Consider the following 16,449-nt stretch of genomic DNA (forward strand, 5'->3'; position numbering starts at 1 on the left):
AAGTCGACCCGAGCCAGACGTCTCCTCGCCATGCTTTTGTACAGGAGTGGTAGTTACGGATGATTGTTGTCCGAGTCTCTGTGAGTCATCCAATGGGTGAAGTGCTGTACAATGAAAATTACTTTTACAAATGTCACAACAAATCTTTTACTGACACCTGTTGGCGAAGTGATCAGAGGTTTCACAGCATCTTAGACAAATGTTATGATTGCGTAAAAGTGTCTTTCTGTTTTCCAGGCTTTTGGATTGAAAGGCTCTACACTCATTTATAGAGTGTTTGGATGCTTTGTGGATCAAGCAGCTTCTTGAATTTTCTGCAGTAATGTTCATCTTACGAGCAGTCACAGACACAGGTTTGTTCTTTTTCACAACTCTCTGTAAAAAGCTGGTCTCTTTTGGTGTTTCATAAATTAGTCCAGGGTCATTCCTAATGACACTCATCTCTCCTATGAACTTAACAAATTCAGTAAAAGGCGGAAAGAGCACTGCATGTTGCTTTTTGTAGTTAATGGCACGTGTGACCCATTTCCCCTGAATCTGCTTTGGTAGTTTCTGAATGATGGGCTTAACCCCAAGAGAGGAATCCAGATACGAGAATATAGTTCTGTACTCACTAAGATTTTTTACAGCTTCAATTTCTGTTAGCAAGTCATGCAGCCCATACAGCTTTTTACGGTCAGTAAAGTCAGGTAAGTCCATGAGCCGAGCTTTCAACGAAGCCTCCACTAATTCAGCTGAACCAAATCGCTCATCCATGCGGGTCCAAATTGTGTGTAAACACTGTAGTGGATTGCTTGCACATGAAGTTCTTGCACTCATCACTAGTTTGTAAGCATCGGAGTCCTTGCGAATACAGTTTGTTAAAAGAGAGATCTCCTCTAGAGGTGAACACTTGATGTCAGCAACCATGCTTTTGAATTGAGTCTTCCACACGATGTACCTGTCTGGTCTATCCTCGAACTGCTGCTGTTGAAAACTTTCTAAAAGAATATTTTTCTTGATGAGAAAGTTAGACGTATCGTGGATATTGTTCACTGGATGTGTGAATGGAATGTTGTGTCCACCGGTCTCGTCAGAGTGATAGGATGATGTGCGGTAGAATCAATCGGGCCTCGATTAACACTTTGATTGATGAATCCTGGGGTAGAACTTTCTACTTCTCCTGGCATAACACGAGATAATGGTATGAATGGTGTAGCCTGTGGCGAGAGTGTTTGTGTGGGTCTCACAGGAGAATTTAGACCATCTAAATAATTCAGTGTCTTGTCGAAAGGACTCATTTCTTCTTTCGGTGGATTAACCGACTCTGCCGTATTCACTATGTCATCATCAAATTGTCTCTCAAGATAAGATGCTTCGGCATCAGCTGCTGCTGCTATTTTCTCTTGTTCTAAAACTTCCAGTTGTAAAGTTTTTGCAAACTGTTCTTTCTTAATTTCTGTCTCTCTTTTCACAAATTGTAGTTTTACTTTTTCAGATTCTGCCTTGGCTCTTTTGCTAGCAGCAAGGCTTGCACTTGATGTAGATGAACGACTTGTCTTTGTTCTAGAAGACCTGTGGGATTGACTTTCAGCAGACTCTTTTTTCAAGTCGATTTTTTCCATCAAAGTGTTGAATTCTTTTTTGAGATCTGTCATGACAGGCCAGTATTTCTCCAGTTCTTGTGTTGCTTCGGGATCTCGAGAACGTGATAGAAAGTCAAGGTAGTTGTTTGCACAAGTGTCGTAACGCTGAAAGGTGCTTCGCAAAGTTCCCTCTGTAGTTTCCAATAAACTGATAGACTTTGGTAATGGTTCTGAGTTAACAATGCAATCAATGAGGATTTTACTTGCTGATTCGAGTTTTCTGTAGAGAATGTCTTTTTGGTTCTTATAGTATTCTTCTCCTTTTTCAGTTAGTTTTGTCTCACGGGGCTCCTTACCCTCACTACCGTCTGTCGGCAACAGTGCGTTGTGAGTTGTGGACATGCTGTACACGTAATCTTTTCACTGTGCTGTCTCTTTATTAGTTACAGCCAGTTAACCATGTTGAATATGTAGAATATGTGGATAATGGTGAAAAGCTACAAATACATTGTACATAATTAAAATATTGTACAAACATGACTTGAAATATAGACTGGACATAGTATGACTGCTTTACATAATAAAACTGACTTACACCACAATTTTGTTCCTTAACAAACATTATAAAGTGAGAATAAGATGAAACTGAACATATAGGAAATTCAAATTATGACTGTAATGGACATCCATAGAAAAATTTTACCGGGAAACTGAAGTATTACAGTAAAAGTTAATTTATAGCGAAATATTACAAACTGCAAGGTGTACGTTTATGAAACACTAATTCTAAGCCTAAAATTACATATGCAAATAAATTTACTTACACTGTGAGCATGTAAAGCAGGCAAAACAAGTAGAAAAAGAGCGAAGAAGTGTAGCTGAAACTTGGGCGGAAATAATGAAGTCAACATATCATAAACATACGGAACCAAAAATGAACCTTGAAATTCCGGAATACTAACCGGCACAAGCACAATTCGATCAATTGTTTTGAGCACATGGAATGCACGGGTTTTACACAGAACTTGAAAATTCGCATATGTATTGTCTATCGTCCACCGTCTCAAAAGCTCTCTGAATTCTTTGACGAATGGTCGCAATATTTGAGTCGTCATGTTGTATCATCCGACGAACTCAATATTACCGGCGAAATGAATTTCCATCATGACAAGACAACGGATCTAAACTCTAGAATGTTCATGAACTCGCTACGAGAGTACGGGTTAACACAACATGTAATGGATCCTACTCATATGCGCGGACACGTACTTGATGTTTTCATTACCAGAGACGAAAGCACAATTCTAGATTCCACCCCAATCGTTGATAATCAGCTCATATGTTACTCAAAGGGAATTACTTTTTGTGATCACAAAGGGATTCATGCCACCCTTCTAGCACAAAAACAACAGCAGTCGTTCTCATTTCGCAAAATACGTGAAATTGATCACGATAAATTTTGCCTTGATATTGAATCTCGTCTATCGGAAATACGGAGCGATGTTCCAATTGAAAACATGGTAAACCTGTACAACGAGCGTATTCGCGAGGTGTTAGATGATCATGCACCGTTGCACGAGAAAACTGCAATAATTCGGCAGAATGCGCACTGGTTTTCAGCAGATCTACATACGCTCAAACGAAATAAGCGAAAAGCAGAACGCACTTGGCGACGGACAAAGTTGACTGTTCACCATCTTATATACCAAGAATCATCTAGATCATACAGCAACTCCTTAACGCAGTGCAAGAAAGAATTCTATTCAAATAAAATTACCGAGTGTTGTAGAGACTCCAAAAAGCTTTACTGTTTGACGAACCAGCTTATGGGAATCAAGTCAGACCCGGTTTTACCATCATCTGCAAGCAGAAAGGACTTATCGGAAAATTTTGCCGAATATTTTCAAGGGAAAATACGCAATATCCGAGTATCACTGTGTAAGTCAAACGCCTCGAATATTGATGTAACAGATCCCTTTCACGCTGATACTTCATTTGATGGTCAGCAGTTTTCTAATTTCACGACCGCAACTGCAGAAGAAATTCAGAAACTCCTAATGAAAGCATCAGTAAAATCGTGTGAACTTGACCCCTTAACTACACATCTACTGAAGCAGTGTATTGGGAGTTTCTTGCTGACTATCACGTCAATCATAAACAAGTCGCTAACGGACTCTAACGTCCCTGCTGTCTTTAAACAGGCAATTGTTCGACCGTTGCTTAAAAAACCAGGATTAGATAAAGATAATTTAAAAAATTACCGTACTGTGTCAAATCTCTCCTTTATTTCAAAAATACTTGAAAAGGTTGTAGCAAAACAAATCGACGCTCATCTGGAGATACATCAACTGCATGATGATTTTCAGTCTGCGTACAGAACGGGACATTCCACGGAAACCTATGCGCACTTGACAATATTTGTTGTGCTGTTCTTGTTATGCTCGACCTATCTGCGGCTTTCGACGTTATAGACCACGACATCCTATTTCAGCGTATGGACAATATGTTTGTTATTACTGGATCCGCGTTGAAATGGATCAAATCTTACCTCAGTGACAGACAACAACATGTCGCTGTTGGTTCATCGTTGTCTGATGCTAGATCTCTAAAATTCGGTGTACCCCAAGGCTCGGTTCTGGGTCCGAGACTCTATTGTCTATTCTCTAAACCCCTCAGCGAATTCTGCAGACGTCATAACATGACGTACCATATATACGCCGACGACACCCAGATATATATCATCGTTGAACCTAGCGATAATTGGACCGATATGTCCCAAAGACTCTCATGTTGTTTATCGGACATACGTAGATGGATGAGTGCCAACCTCCTCAAATTAAACGAAGACAAAACCGAACTTATCGTTTTTGCACCAAAACATAGACTTAAAATATGAAGAATTTTGAGTTAGAATTCGGTGATTGTGCTGTTAGCGATGCATCTTTTGGTAAAAAATTTAGGCGTATTCTTCGACAAAACCCTATCCATGGAAAAGCAATGCATCTCAATTTCACGCTCGGCGTATATGAACATTCGCAGAATTGGTCGCATCCGTTCCTATATTAGTAACGAAGCGTGTAAATCTCTAGTTAATTCCTTAGTAACATCTAAACTAGATAACGGCAATGCATTGCTATACGGCGTTCCTTCTCACCACATCGCCAAAGAGCGTACAAAACACTGCGTCAAGACTGATCACAGGCTCCAAAAGATCCGATCGAATAACTCCAACTCTTATTCAACTCCACTGGCTCCCAGTTGAATATAGGATCCAATATAAAATCCTTGTGTACACTTTCAAATCCCTTCGCAGCCTATCTCCATTCTACATGAGAGATATTATAAATGTTTACAACCCACCACGATCACTGCGTTCAGAATCCGCACATCTTCTCCAGGTACCTCGGACACGCACTAAAACATACGGAGATCGTCGTCTAGACAAGGCCGCATCTGGTCTCTGGAACTCATTGCCTTTTAAGCTTAGAGAATGTGATTCTCTGCCTTGTTTTAAAAAGGATCTTAAAACACACCTTTTTTAAGCTAGCCTTTAATTTGTGATTCTTTTTTAAAGTATAAATATGGTTTTATAATTAGACAGGGACATCATGACTACTTTTATTCACATGTATGTATATATGTATTTTAAGTTACTATCTTTTTCATATATTTTAATTGTAAAACGCTTTAGAGGACTCAAATCGATAGAGCGCTATATAAATTTTATATTACAATTACAATTATTCACAAAAAATCGTAAGTTTACGACTACGACTTGAACTTACGATAATCCTAAGATAAAAGTTACGAGCTATTCATGAAAGTGGTCGTAAGATCGACACACTGTCGTAAGTGAAAAACGGTCGTAAGATTTTCTTTTCCCTAGTTACCGACAACTGCTCATGCGCAGGTGACGTAATAAAAGCGGGAAACCCGGTAGATCACGCAATCTTGAGGTACAGTGATGTCGCCACTATTTATACCATTATAGATTTCTCAGTTTCCGAGTAATTCACTACAACAAGACTGAAAAAATAAACACATATGTACATAAGTTGTAGGTAGTATTGTTCAAATACCGGTATATATAAAAAGTAAAACTTATTCCCTTCTAAATTAAAAAAAGCATGCCCCAAGTATGGTGTTAGAGAGGATATTAAAGTAAAGTTATCCTTTGTTTGTTTGTGTGTCAGGAGGGGTGAGTTAAGAGGTACCGGTGAGTGCGTGCGTGCATAACGGAGGTTTGTACTGGGGAATAATTTCACGGGTTGTAATTTTCACGTTTTTCTCTTCTTTTGAAAAATCACGGTTTCTTGAATTCTCGGAATTGGTATATATTAAAAGTTTCCTACCTAAAAACATTAGCGCCATACAGAGAAATACAGAAATATTCGCACTTAGCTATAGGCTAATGAAAACAATTTCACAAATCAAAAAAAAATTTAAATTTGTGAAATCATGTTTTGTATAGGAAAAAGTATATGTTCAGCATTAATGAAAGACCATTTTTTGCTAGAAAATGTTTTAAAATTTTATTCAAAGACCTATTTTTAATATCTATCAGTAAGAGAATTACAAATTCGATCAGAAAATATCAAATACTTGCATTCACACATCGACCATACAAGCAGAAATTTTTAGCGAGAATGCAATTTTGCTATATAGCGAGATTGTTGAGATCACTCACATATAAAAAAAATTGCATACAATTCATTCCATATAAAATTATGAGAATAGTTTTTAATACATATTTACGTATTCAATAAATTTTCATCTCGCTACAGATTCCATTTACATATTATATATTCTATCTAATGCATGGTGATTATTTGTCTATTTCATAGTGGAAAAATCGGCAATTCTTGAAAACAGAAGATAGTTCTTTCGAAGACTTATATTAGTAGCGCCCTATTCACTATGTCCTAGACAATAAGTTAAAATGTCAATCTTTTTTTCACCACTTTTGCAGGGAATTCAGCCAAGGTCTTAGGTTTTTCAGTATTTCTTAAAAGGCTAACTCCCCTTTTTTTCAACGGTTAAAATAACATACGCATTGTAAATTGGGGCTTAACTTTTTTCGTTGGTTTAACCCCCCCCCCCCCCCCCCCCCGCTTTTCAATACGCCAGTTCGGGATTGTAACTCTCGTGCGAAAAGCAAAAAAGTATCCATTTCAACATGGGGGTGGGACAGTTTGTTTATGTATACAAACGTGCATAAATAAATGAAGGATATCTATGGATTTTAAAATTATTTAATGTATAGAAAGATAAAGATGTTAATTAGTGATGCATTTTATGATTTTATCAAGCTCAACTGCGTATATTTATCAATCTACTTTCAATTATAGGGTACTAAAAAACGAAATAAACATCGTGGTTTTCTTGATTGTACAAACATTCTCTAAAACGTTAGTGGGTTTTTTGAAGTTATAATAAGGTAAAAAAAAAAATGTGTCATTTAGAATGCCGACATACAATGACCAGCCACCCCACTTTCAAACTTTCAATTTGATACCGATGCCTATAGGGTTAAAAATATTTTACAATTATCAATAAGTATTTCATATTAGATTGAGGAAATTTACAGACTTTCCATGGGATATATATAATAAACATGAAGCTGGTGATCCGAAGTACCCAGAGATGCGACGTACAACTTGATAGGTGTTGATAAAACGTGGAAAGGAAAATGGAACGGAAAGCGGAACGGAAAGCGGAAAACTTTTGTAAAACAAATAACATACACTGTATATTCGATATAAATCAGATAAGAGAGTTGTTGTAAAAGTCATTTCTAATAAAAAAAACTTTATTGTAAACTATTATAAATTTATGAGTCATACACACCCTCCGTTCAGAAGTGGTGTTCAAGCGATGCCCCCCCCCCTTTCAACAGGCCCCGTCGCAGATTAGGTTAAGGAAGGTAGGTTAAGTGGTAGCATTAGGGGAAAAAATGGTTTTGAAAGAAATTCGAACACCCCCCCCCCCCCCCCCCACGAAATAGGATTTTCGTGTTGAGCAAAGGACACATCCCCGTTTCTTTTGCTTGTCATTTTTTTTTGTATGTTTGAAATATTTTTACTGACCTCTTTCAATTTGTTTCCAATGCCAATGTCTGTAAAGACAAAAAAATGTCCTGGATAGGGGCCCAGAACCACATTAAAAATTGATTAATTAAATCTTATGTATATTTTGAACACAAAAAGGGTGCAGACCTATTACAACTTAAAGTAGACCTTTCCGATGAGTGGGAAAACAAACTCATTTTTACGAGATCATTCATATACACCCCCACCCCCCAACACACACACACATATGTACCGCCAACAAAAAAAAATAACTTCATTGAATGCAAAGATTCTTGATTATATCTTCCAACTTTGTCTATCCAGAATTTAAATATATAGAAAGCGACTCTTGTTTGGATAAAATTTTAACAACCAGTGTGTATTTATATAAGAGATGTTTATTCGAGCTTGCCGCAAAGGTTTACCCTAAGTGTAATCTATATATATATATTTTTTTTACATTTTATTTCTCTTTCATCGGTTCATCTAGATATCAAATATTTGCCCCCCCCCCTCCCCGTAACCTTTTAACTACGGAAATTTTCGTTCAAGTTGACATTCTCACATTTTTTTGTGATTGTAATTAAAGTAGTGAGTTAGTGTATAAAAATAGTACTGAAAGATGTTGGAGTTGAAACTTGCCCCCCCCCCCCTCCCGAATCAAACAATCGTTTTCTAAAATGTGTTTTATCCCCCCTCCCGAATCAAACAATTGTCTTTTTTGTGTTTTTGCTTGTAAAAGAAGATTGGCGCATTTGGCGGGTGATCTGCAAGAATCTCTGTGTCTTCTCTCCATTTCTTAAACAAGAGGCCCACGGGCCTTATAGGTCACCTGAGCATTATGCAACAACTTTCCAGTTACAGTGTATTGAATTTGATTCATGTTTTAAGCCAGATGCTATATGGCATTCACAATTTTGAAAGAGGCACCATTGATCATCATAACAATACACTTAACAGTTGCTTAGGTTGGTAACTGAATACCCATACGCAGGGTAGGGGAACAAAAATGCACTCCAAGTAATCAGTAATATTCAGCAATAATCAGTAGTGCCCCTTACATGATGATATAAACCCCTGACCCTAGGTCCAAACATTGCACAAATTTTTAAAAGGCACCCTTAAAATTGTCTATAAAAAAATAAATAAATGTTTTATAAATACAAAGGAGCAGATTTCAAACAATAAATTCATTTTCAGTAAATAAGCAGAGCCCCCCCCCACCCCTGAACCTGGTGCCTTAGTATACACAATTCTGCAAGATTAGGGCCCTTGCTCATCATAACTATATAGGTAATTCATCTACTTCATACCCAGAGACAGAGAAGAAAATTTAATGAATGTTCACTATATAATCAATAGAACCCTGGCCTAACACCAGAACCCTTGACCCTGGGACCATAAAATTCACAATTTTGGTAGAGGCGCTCTTGCTCATCATAACTATGCACGTAGTTAGTTTATTTCATACCTAGGAGCAGAGAAGAAGATTTTGAAAGAATTCATGTATTTCACTATATAATCAATAGAGCCCCCCCCCAACACCAGAACCCTTGACCCTGGGGCCATAAAATTCACAATTTTGGTAGAGGCACTCTTGCTCATCATAACTATGCACGTAGTTAGTTTATTTAATACCTAGGAGCAGAGAAGAAGATTTTCAAAGAATTCATGTATTTCACTATATAATCAATAGAGCCCCCCCTCCCCAACACCAGAACCCTTGACCCTGGGCCATAAAATTCACAATTTTAGTAGAGGCACTCTTGCTCATCATAACTATGCACGTAGTTAGTTTGTTTATTACCTAGGAGCAGAGAAGAAGATTTTGAAAGAATTCATGTATTTCACTATATAATCAATAGAGCCCCCCCCCCAACAACAGGACCCCTGACCCTGGGGACCATAAAATTCACAATTTTGGTAGAAGCACTCTTGCTCATCATAACTATGCACGTGGTTAGTTTATTTAATACCTAGGAGCAGAGAAGAAGATTTTCAAAGAATTCATGTATTTCACTATATAATCAATAGAGCCCCCCCCCCCCCACAACACCAGAACCCTTGACCCTGGGGCCATAAAATTCACAATTTTGGTAGAGGCACTCTTGCTCATCATAACTATGCACGTAGTTAGTTTGTTTAATACCTAGGAGCAGAGAAGAAGATTTTCAAAGAATTCATGTATTTCACTATATAATCAATAGAGCCCCCCCCCCCCCAACACCAGAACCCTTGACCCTGGGGCCATAAAATTCACAATTTTGGTAGAGGCGCTCTTGCTCATCATAACTATGCACGTAGTTAGTTTATTTAATACCTAGGAGCAGAGAAGAAGATTTTCAAAGAATTCATGTATTTCACTTTATAATCAATAGAGCCCCCCCTCCCCAACACCAGAACCCTTGACCCTGGGACCATAAAATTCACAATTTTGGTAGAGGCGCTCTTGCTCATCATAACTATGCACGTAGTTAGTTTATTTAATACCTAGGAGCAGAGAAGAAGATTTTCAAAGAATTCATGTATTTCACTATATAATCAATAGAGCCCCCCCCCAACACCTGAACCCTTGACCCTGGGGCCATAAAATTCACAATTTTGGTAGAGGCACTCTTGCTCATCATAACTATGCACTTAGTTTATTTAATACCTAGGAGCAGAGAAGAAGATTTTCAAAGAATTCATGTATGTTCACTATATAATCAATAGAGCCCCCCCCCCCCCCTACACCAGAACCCTTGACCCTGGGGCCATAAATTTCACAATTTTGGTAGAGGCACTCTTGCTCATCATAACTATGTACTTAGTTGGTTGATCTAATACCCAGGAGCATAGAAGAAGATTTTCAAAGAAATAATGCATTTTCACTGTATACTTATTTAGCCCCGCCCTAGCAGTAGAACCCCTGACCCCAGGGCCATGAAATTCACAATTTTGGTAGAGGACTCAATGCTGATTACAATCATGCAAATAGTTTGACTGCTTGATGTCCAGGAGTAAAGAAGAAGATTTTTAAAGATTGCATTATTTTTAGTGGTTTTGGCCCCACCCCTCAGGCCCCAGGGGGGCAGGGATCATGAAATTCACAATTTTTGTTCCCCTTCACCCATAGATATTTTGTGCCAAATTTGGCTGAAATTGGTTCAGTGGTTGCAGAGAAGAAGCTGAAAATGTTCAAATGTTAACACACGACGCACGACGAACGACGCACGACGACGGACGAAAACGGATAGCAATAGGTCACCTGAGTTTTCTCAGGTGACCTAAAAAAGTGAATTCGTTTCTTGGAATTGAAATACACACAAATAACATTTCAAAATCATGGAGAGAAGACCCAGACATAGAAAAATGTGTTTCAAAATGTACAGTTTTGTACCAAATGTCTGATATGGCCAATTTTCAAATTTTTTATTTTAGCAAATCAAAGCTCAATTTCGGGAAAATATTTTCCGTTTCTGTTGCACAGGAACCCGATAAATTAAACAAGAGGCCCATGGGCCACATCGCTCACCTGAGAAGCTTTGACCATTCTGTTCTTTACCAGATTTCACCCTTGCTATACATAATGCATCCCCACCTTTCCCCACTGATCATAATTTAGACATTTTGAAATCTACACTACCCCATGATCCTTCCATGGGCACATATGTTTTAGCTTTTTTGGACCAGTGGTTTCTGAAAAGAAGATTTTCAAAGAATTTTCCTATATATTTCTATGTAAAACTTTGATTCCCCATTGTGGCCCTGCCCTTCCCCCGGGGGTCATGATTTGAACAATTTAGAATCTACATTATATCAGGATGCTTCCACATAAGTTTCAGCTATTCTGGCCCAGTGGTTCTTGAGAAAAAGATTTTCAAAGATTTTTCCTATATAATTCTATGTAAAACTTTGATTCCCCATTGTGGCCCCGCCCTTTCCCCGGGGGTCATGATTTGAACAATTTAGAATCTACATTATACCAGGATGCTTCCACATAAGTTTCAGCTATTCTGGCCCAGTGGTTCTTGAAAAGAAGATTTTCAAAGATTTTTCCTATATATTTCTATGTAAAACTTTGATTCCCCATTATGGCCCCACCCATCCCCGGGGGTCATGATTTGAACAATTTAGAATCTACATTATATCAGGATGCTTCCACAAAAGTTTCAGCTTTTCTGGCCCAGTGGTTGTTGAGAAAAAGATTTTCAAAGATTTTTCCTATATATTTCTATATAAAACTTTAATTCCCCATTGTGGCCCCGCCCTTCCCCCGGGGGTCATGATTTGAACAATTTAGAATCTACATTTTATCAGGATGCTTCCTTTTAAGTTTCAGCTTTTCTGGCCCAGTGGTTTTTTGAGAAGAAGATTTTCAAAGATTTTTCCTATATATTTCTATGTAAAACTTTGATTCCCAATTGTGGTCCCGCCCTTCCCCGGGGGTCATGATTTGAACAATTTAGAATCTACGCTATACCAGGTTGCTTCCATATAAGTTTAAGCTTTTCTGGCCCAGTTGTTCTTGAGAAGAAGATTTTCAAAGATTTTTCCTATATATTTCTATATAAAACTTTGAGTCCCCATTGTGGCCCCACCCTTCCCCTGGGGGTCATGATTTGAACAATTTAGAATCTACATTACCTCAGGATGCTTCCACATAAGTTTCAGCTTTTCTGGCCCAGTGGTTCTTGAGAAGAAGATTTTCAAAGATTTTTCCTATAAATTTCTATATAAAACTTTGATTCCCCATTGTGGCCCCGCCCTTCCCCCGGGGGTCATGATTTGAACAATTTAGAATCTACACTATACTAGGATGCTTCCATGTAAGTTTCAGCTTTTCTGGCCCAGTGGTTCTTGAGAAGAAGATTTTCAAAGAGTTTTCCTATATATTTCTATGTAAAACTTTGATTCCCCATTGTGGCCCCGCCCTTCCCCCGGGGGTTATGATTTGAACAATTTAGAATATACACTACCCCAGGATGCTTTTACATAAGTTTCAGCTTTTCTGGCCCAGTGGTTCTTGAGAAGAAGATTTTTTAATGACCCCACCCTATTTTTGTCTTTTCTTGATTATCTCCCCTTGCGAGGGGATATGTCCCTCCATTTTAACAATTTAAATTTCCCTTTACACCAGGATGCTTTGTACCAAGTTTGGTCAAAATTGGCCAAGTGGTTCTTGAGAAGAAGTCGAAAATGTGAAAAGTTTACGGACGGACAGACAGACAGACGGACGGACGACGGACAAAATGTGATAAGAAAAGCTTACTTGAGCCTTCGGCTCAGGTGAGCTAAAAAATGTTAAAATTTTATGTGCAATGTCAATTAAATTTTCACTTTTCAATTACGCCCAGGTTCCTGCCGAATGCCAATCAAAATCACCCTCGTTCTTTGCAAATTCCGTTCTAGTCGATGCTATATTAGTGATTTTCGTAAATAAGAGACTGAGCATGACAAACTCAACTTGTATTTAATAGTGGGGATTGAATATGTACAAAATATATCGTTTATGATAAAATTTGTATATTTTAAGTGATTTAATTCAAAATAGAATAATCCGTCTTCCGTTCTGTTCCGCGTTTTAGCAATATTCCAACTTGATTGTTTCCATCGTGAAGGGACGGAAAATTTTGATAGGTGTAGAGAGCGCAGCTGTGAAGATGGATTCAAAGTCAGTTAACCATCACAGATAACTGAAGGCCACAAAAAAATTAAAAGTTGTATATAACTAAAATAAATATAATTCTATGGTATATTACTCAAACTTGAAGAGAAGCGAAAGAAAACACATTCGATTCGAGGCTAAAGAATAAATGCAAAGTTTTTAAAAATTTAATTTGAAACAGAAGTGAAGAAATTTTATAATCAATATTGACTGTAAACTTGTACATCCGGGTCTCGGAAATGTTAATTCTATAGTACGATTTCCCCCTTATATCCCTGACATTTAAAAACAAGTACAATGCTTTCCTATGGTATCTATAGTATTTGCAGGCGTTGTATATCTTTTTATTACATATTCTTGAATAATAAAGTAACGAAGTTCAGAAATTCTTTTCAAGTTAATATAATTAATAGATGAATATGATACCTCATTTTACATTGGAATTCGTGAAAATTGTTCCAGCATTTTTTTTTATTCACCTGCAAGATTACGTTGCAATAATGTTGATTATTCAGGCATGTAGTGCCCTTTTCTGAAAATTGTTCTTTTTTTCACTTAAGGCCAGCGATTATCCCCTAATTTGATAAAATGTACTTTTTGCAAACTACTCTAATAAAAGTATCAAAAAATATTTTTGCTGAAAAGAGAATATACTATTATAGTAATTCTTTACCCCACCCCCTTTAAAAATTAAAATTATTTACCATTACCATTTTGTTGAAGGCATTTATTTTACTGTTTTTTTTCTTTCCTTTTTTTTACTTTTTATACTTATATTTTTTGCATTCATATTAGAGTTTCATGGTATGTAGACATCCCTTTTTTACTTGCTCAGTAAACGGCATCATTTTCCTGTTGGTCAATGATTCAAACAGATGTGCGCTGACCCAAAATATTACTCTCCCTGGCTCCCTTTTGTTTATATTTTATGATAAAGTAAACGCAATGGCTAATTTCATTTTTAGAGTTGATATTTTATGTAGTATTTATAGACTTACGACAACCCAAGACTAGACGTAAACTTACGACTGTTTTTTGACGTACCGTCAATCGTGCGATATTTTGTGAATAACCAAAATCTTACGACTACGTTTAGTCGTAAGATTTTTTGTGAATAGATGTCCTAGCGCGCTAAAAACGTTAGACACGTGTTTGCTAAGTTTTGTTTGTTTTTTCATTTAGGCCTATTAATTTCATAGTTTCTTTTAAAATTTCATTGAAGTATTAATTATGTAGTCTGTCTCAAAAACTTCGAATATTTTTTTTTCTTTTGTTAGTTTTAAATTAAGCGCCAAAATAATGAAACGGAAGTTTTCGATTTACTTCCCTTCTTTTTGTTTTAATTGGTGATCTAATATGGCGGTCAATCTAAAGCGAAAAGATGAGGCATCATGAGTCAGGAGACAAGAAGTACGTGTTCTATACCACAGGAAATTTAAGATAACAAAGATCTTAGTTTCATAGAAGAATTAAACGTTGTAAATGAATTGTATTTTAATGAAAGTAACAATGTGGTCGAAAACGAAAGTAGTTCTGATGAAAACTTTGAGTCTGATTCCGATGATGAAGACGTGGATCCGGTAAATATTGAACCAATGGATGAGGACACAAGGGAGTATGTTGCCCAGGCCCGTTTTAGGAGTGATACATGTGGATGTAAGGAGTTCTACGTTGAACTATGCAGTACAGTTATTGACATGGAATCCGGCAATCGAATAAACCAGAAGTGAAACAAGATGTGTTTGTGAAACACTGATGCCCCCGTAAGGCAACATAGCAAAGATTAAGCTTTTATTAAATGCAAATTAATTAATTGGTACCAAAAGTAGGGTATTCTCACTGGAAAACAATTGTGAAATTTGAAAGTAAGCTAATGTTAAAGGTTTTTAATAAGTACAAAAATCTCCAAGGTCAAGGTCAAAAGGTCAATGTAATTAGCATCAAATGAAAGGTCTTGCCACATAAAATACTTATGCAGAGCATGAAAGGCTTAGCCCTAACCGTTCAGAAGTTATGGTTAACGCTTAATTTCTTAAAAAGTAGGTCAATCTCCAAAGTCAAGGTCAAAGCATCAAAGTTATTGTTATCAAATGAAAGGTCTTGTCATAAGGATCAAATATGTAATGTATAAAAGGAACTAGCCCTAAGTCTTTAAAAGTTATGGTCAAGTTTGCTTTTTTAAAGTAGGTCAATCTCAGAGGTCAAGGTCAAAGGGCCAAGGATGTTCATATCCAATAAAGGGTCTTCTCACAAGGATTACATATATGAAGTATTAAAGCCCTATCCCTTACCGTTCAAAAGTTATGGCCAAGGTTAAAGTTTTTTCACAAGTATGGAAATCTACAAGGTCAAGGTCAAAGGGTCAAGGTTGTTGGTATCCAGTGAAAGGTCTTTCAACAAACATTATATATCTGAAGTATAAAAGTCCTGGTGTCTACTGTTCAAAAGATATGGCCAAAGTAAAATTTTAAAAATTTCTTAAAAATGAAGTCAAACTCCAAGGTCAAGGTCAAAGGGTCAAAGTTATTGTTATCAAATGAAAAGTCTTGTCATAAGAATCAAATATGTAAAGTATGAAAGCACTACCCCTAACTCTTTAAAAATTATGGTCAAGGTTTGCTTTTTTAAAGTAGGTCAAGCTCAAAGGTCAACGCCAAAGGGTCAAGGATCATCATATTCAATGAAAGATCTTTTCACAAGGATTACATATATGAAGTATAAAAGCCCTATCCCTTACTGTTCAAAAGTTATGGCCAAGGTTAAAGTTTTTTCACAAGTATGGAAATCTACAAGGTCAAGGTCAAACGGTCAAGGTTGTTGGTATCAAGTAAAAGGTCTTTCAACAAACATTACATATCTGAAGTATAAATGTCCTGGTGTCTATTGTTCAAAAGATATGGCCAAAGTAAAATTTTAAAATTTTCATGTAAAATTGGGTCAAACTCCAAGGTCAAGGTCAAAAGGTCAAATTTGGTGGTACCTAAAGAAAGGTCTTGTCACAAGGAATACACATATGAAATATGAAAGTCATAGCTCCACTAAATCAAAAGTTATGGACAAGGTTAAAGTTTTTGCGGACAAACAGACAAACAGAGAGACAGACAGACAGACACGACAAAAACTATATACCCTCGAAACTTCGTTTACGGGGGCATAAAAAGAGTTACAT

The 16,449-nt window shown here is 37.0% G+C and overlaps 2 protein-coding genes across 2 annotated transcripts; one reads left to right on the top strand and one right to left on the bottom strand.

The window, feature by feature from the left end:
• Positions 1-140: 140 nt before the first annotated feature.
• On the bottom strand, positions 141-2,526 carry LOC134265290 (uncharacterized). Its single transcript, XM_062747526.1, has 2 exons — positions 2,390-2,526; positions 141-2,062 (listed from the first exon to the last, which is right to left on the bottom strand). Exon 2 carries the CDS (start codon positions 1,965-1,967, stop codon positions 1,032-1,034), a length of 936 nt encoding a protein of 311 aa, XP_062603510.1. The 5' UTR covers positions 1,968-2,062; positions 2,390-2,526; the 3' UTR covers positions 141-1,031.
• A 190-nt stretch (positions 2,527-2,716) lies between these two features.
• LOC134265286 (uncharacterized) lies at positions 2,717-4,036 on the top strand. Its single transcript, XM_062747523.1, has one exon. It carries the CDS (start codon positions 2,717-2,719, stop codon positions 4,034-4,036), a length of 1,320 nt encoding a protein of 439 aa, XP_062603507.1.
• Positions 4,037-16,449: the final 12,413 nt, after the last annotated feature.

Source organism: Saccostrea cucullata, unplaced genomic scaffold (genome assembly GCF_032062105.1).
Source record: "Saccostrea cucullata isolate Sc308-1 unplaced genomic scaffold, CSIRO_AGI_Scuc_v1 ctg912, whole genome shotgun sequence".
NCBI classification, from domain to species: domain Eukaryota; kingdom Metazoa; phylum Mollusca; class Bivalvia; order Ostreida; family Ostreidae; genus Saccostrea; species Saccostrea cuccullata.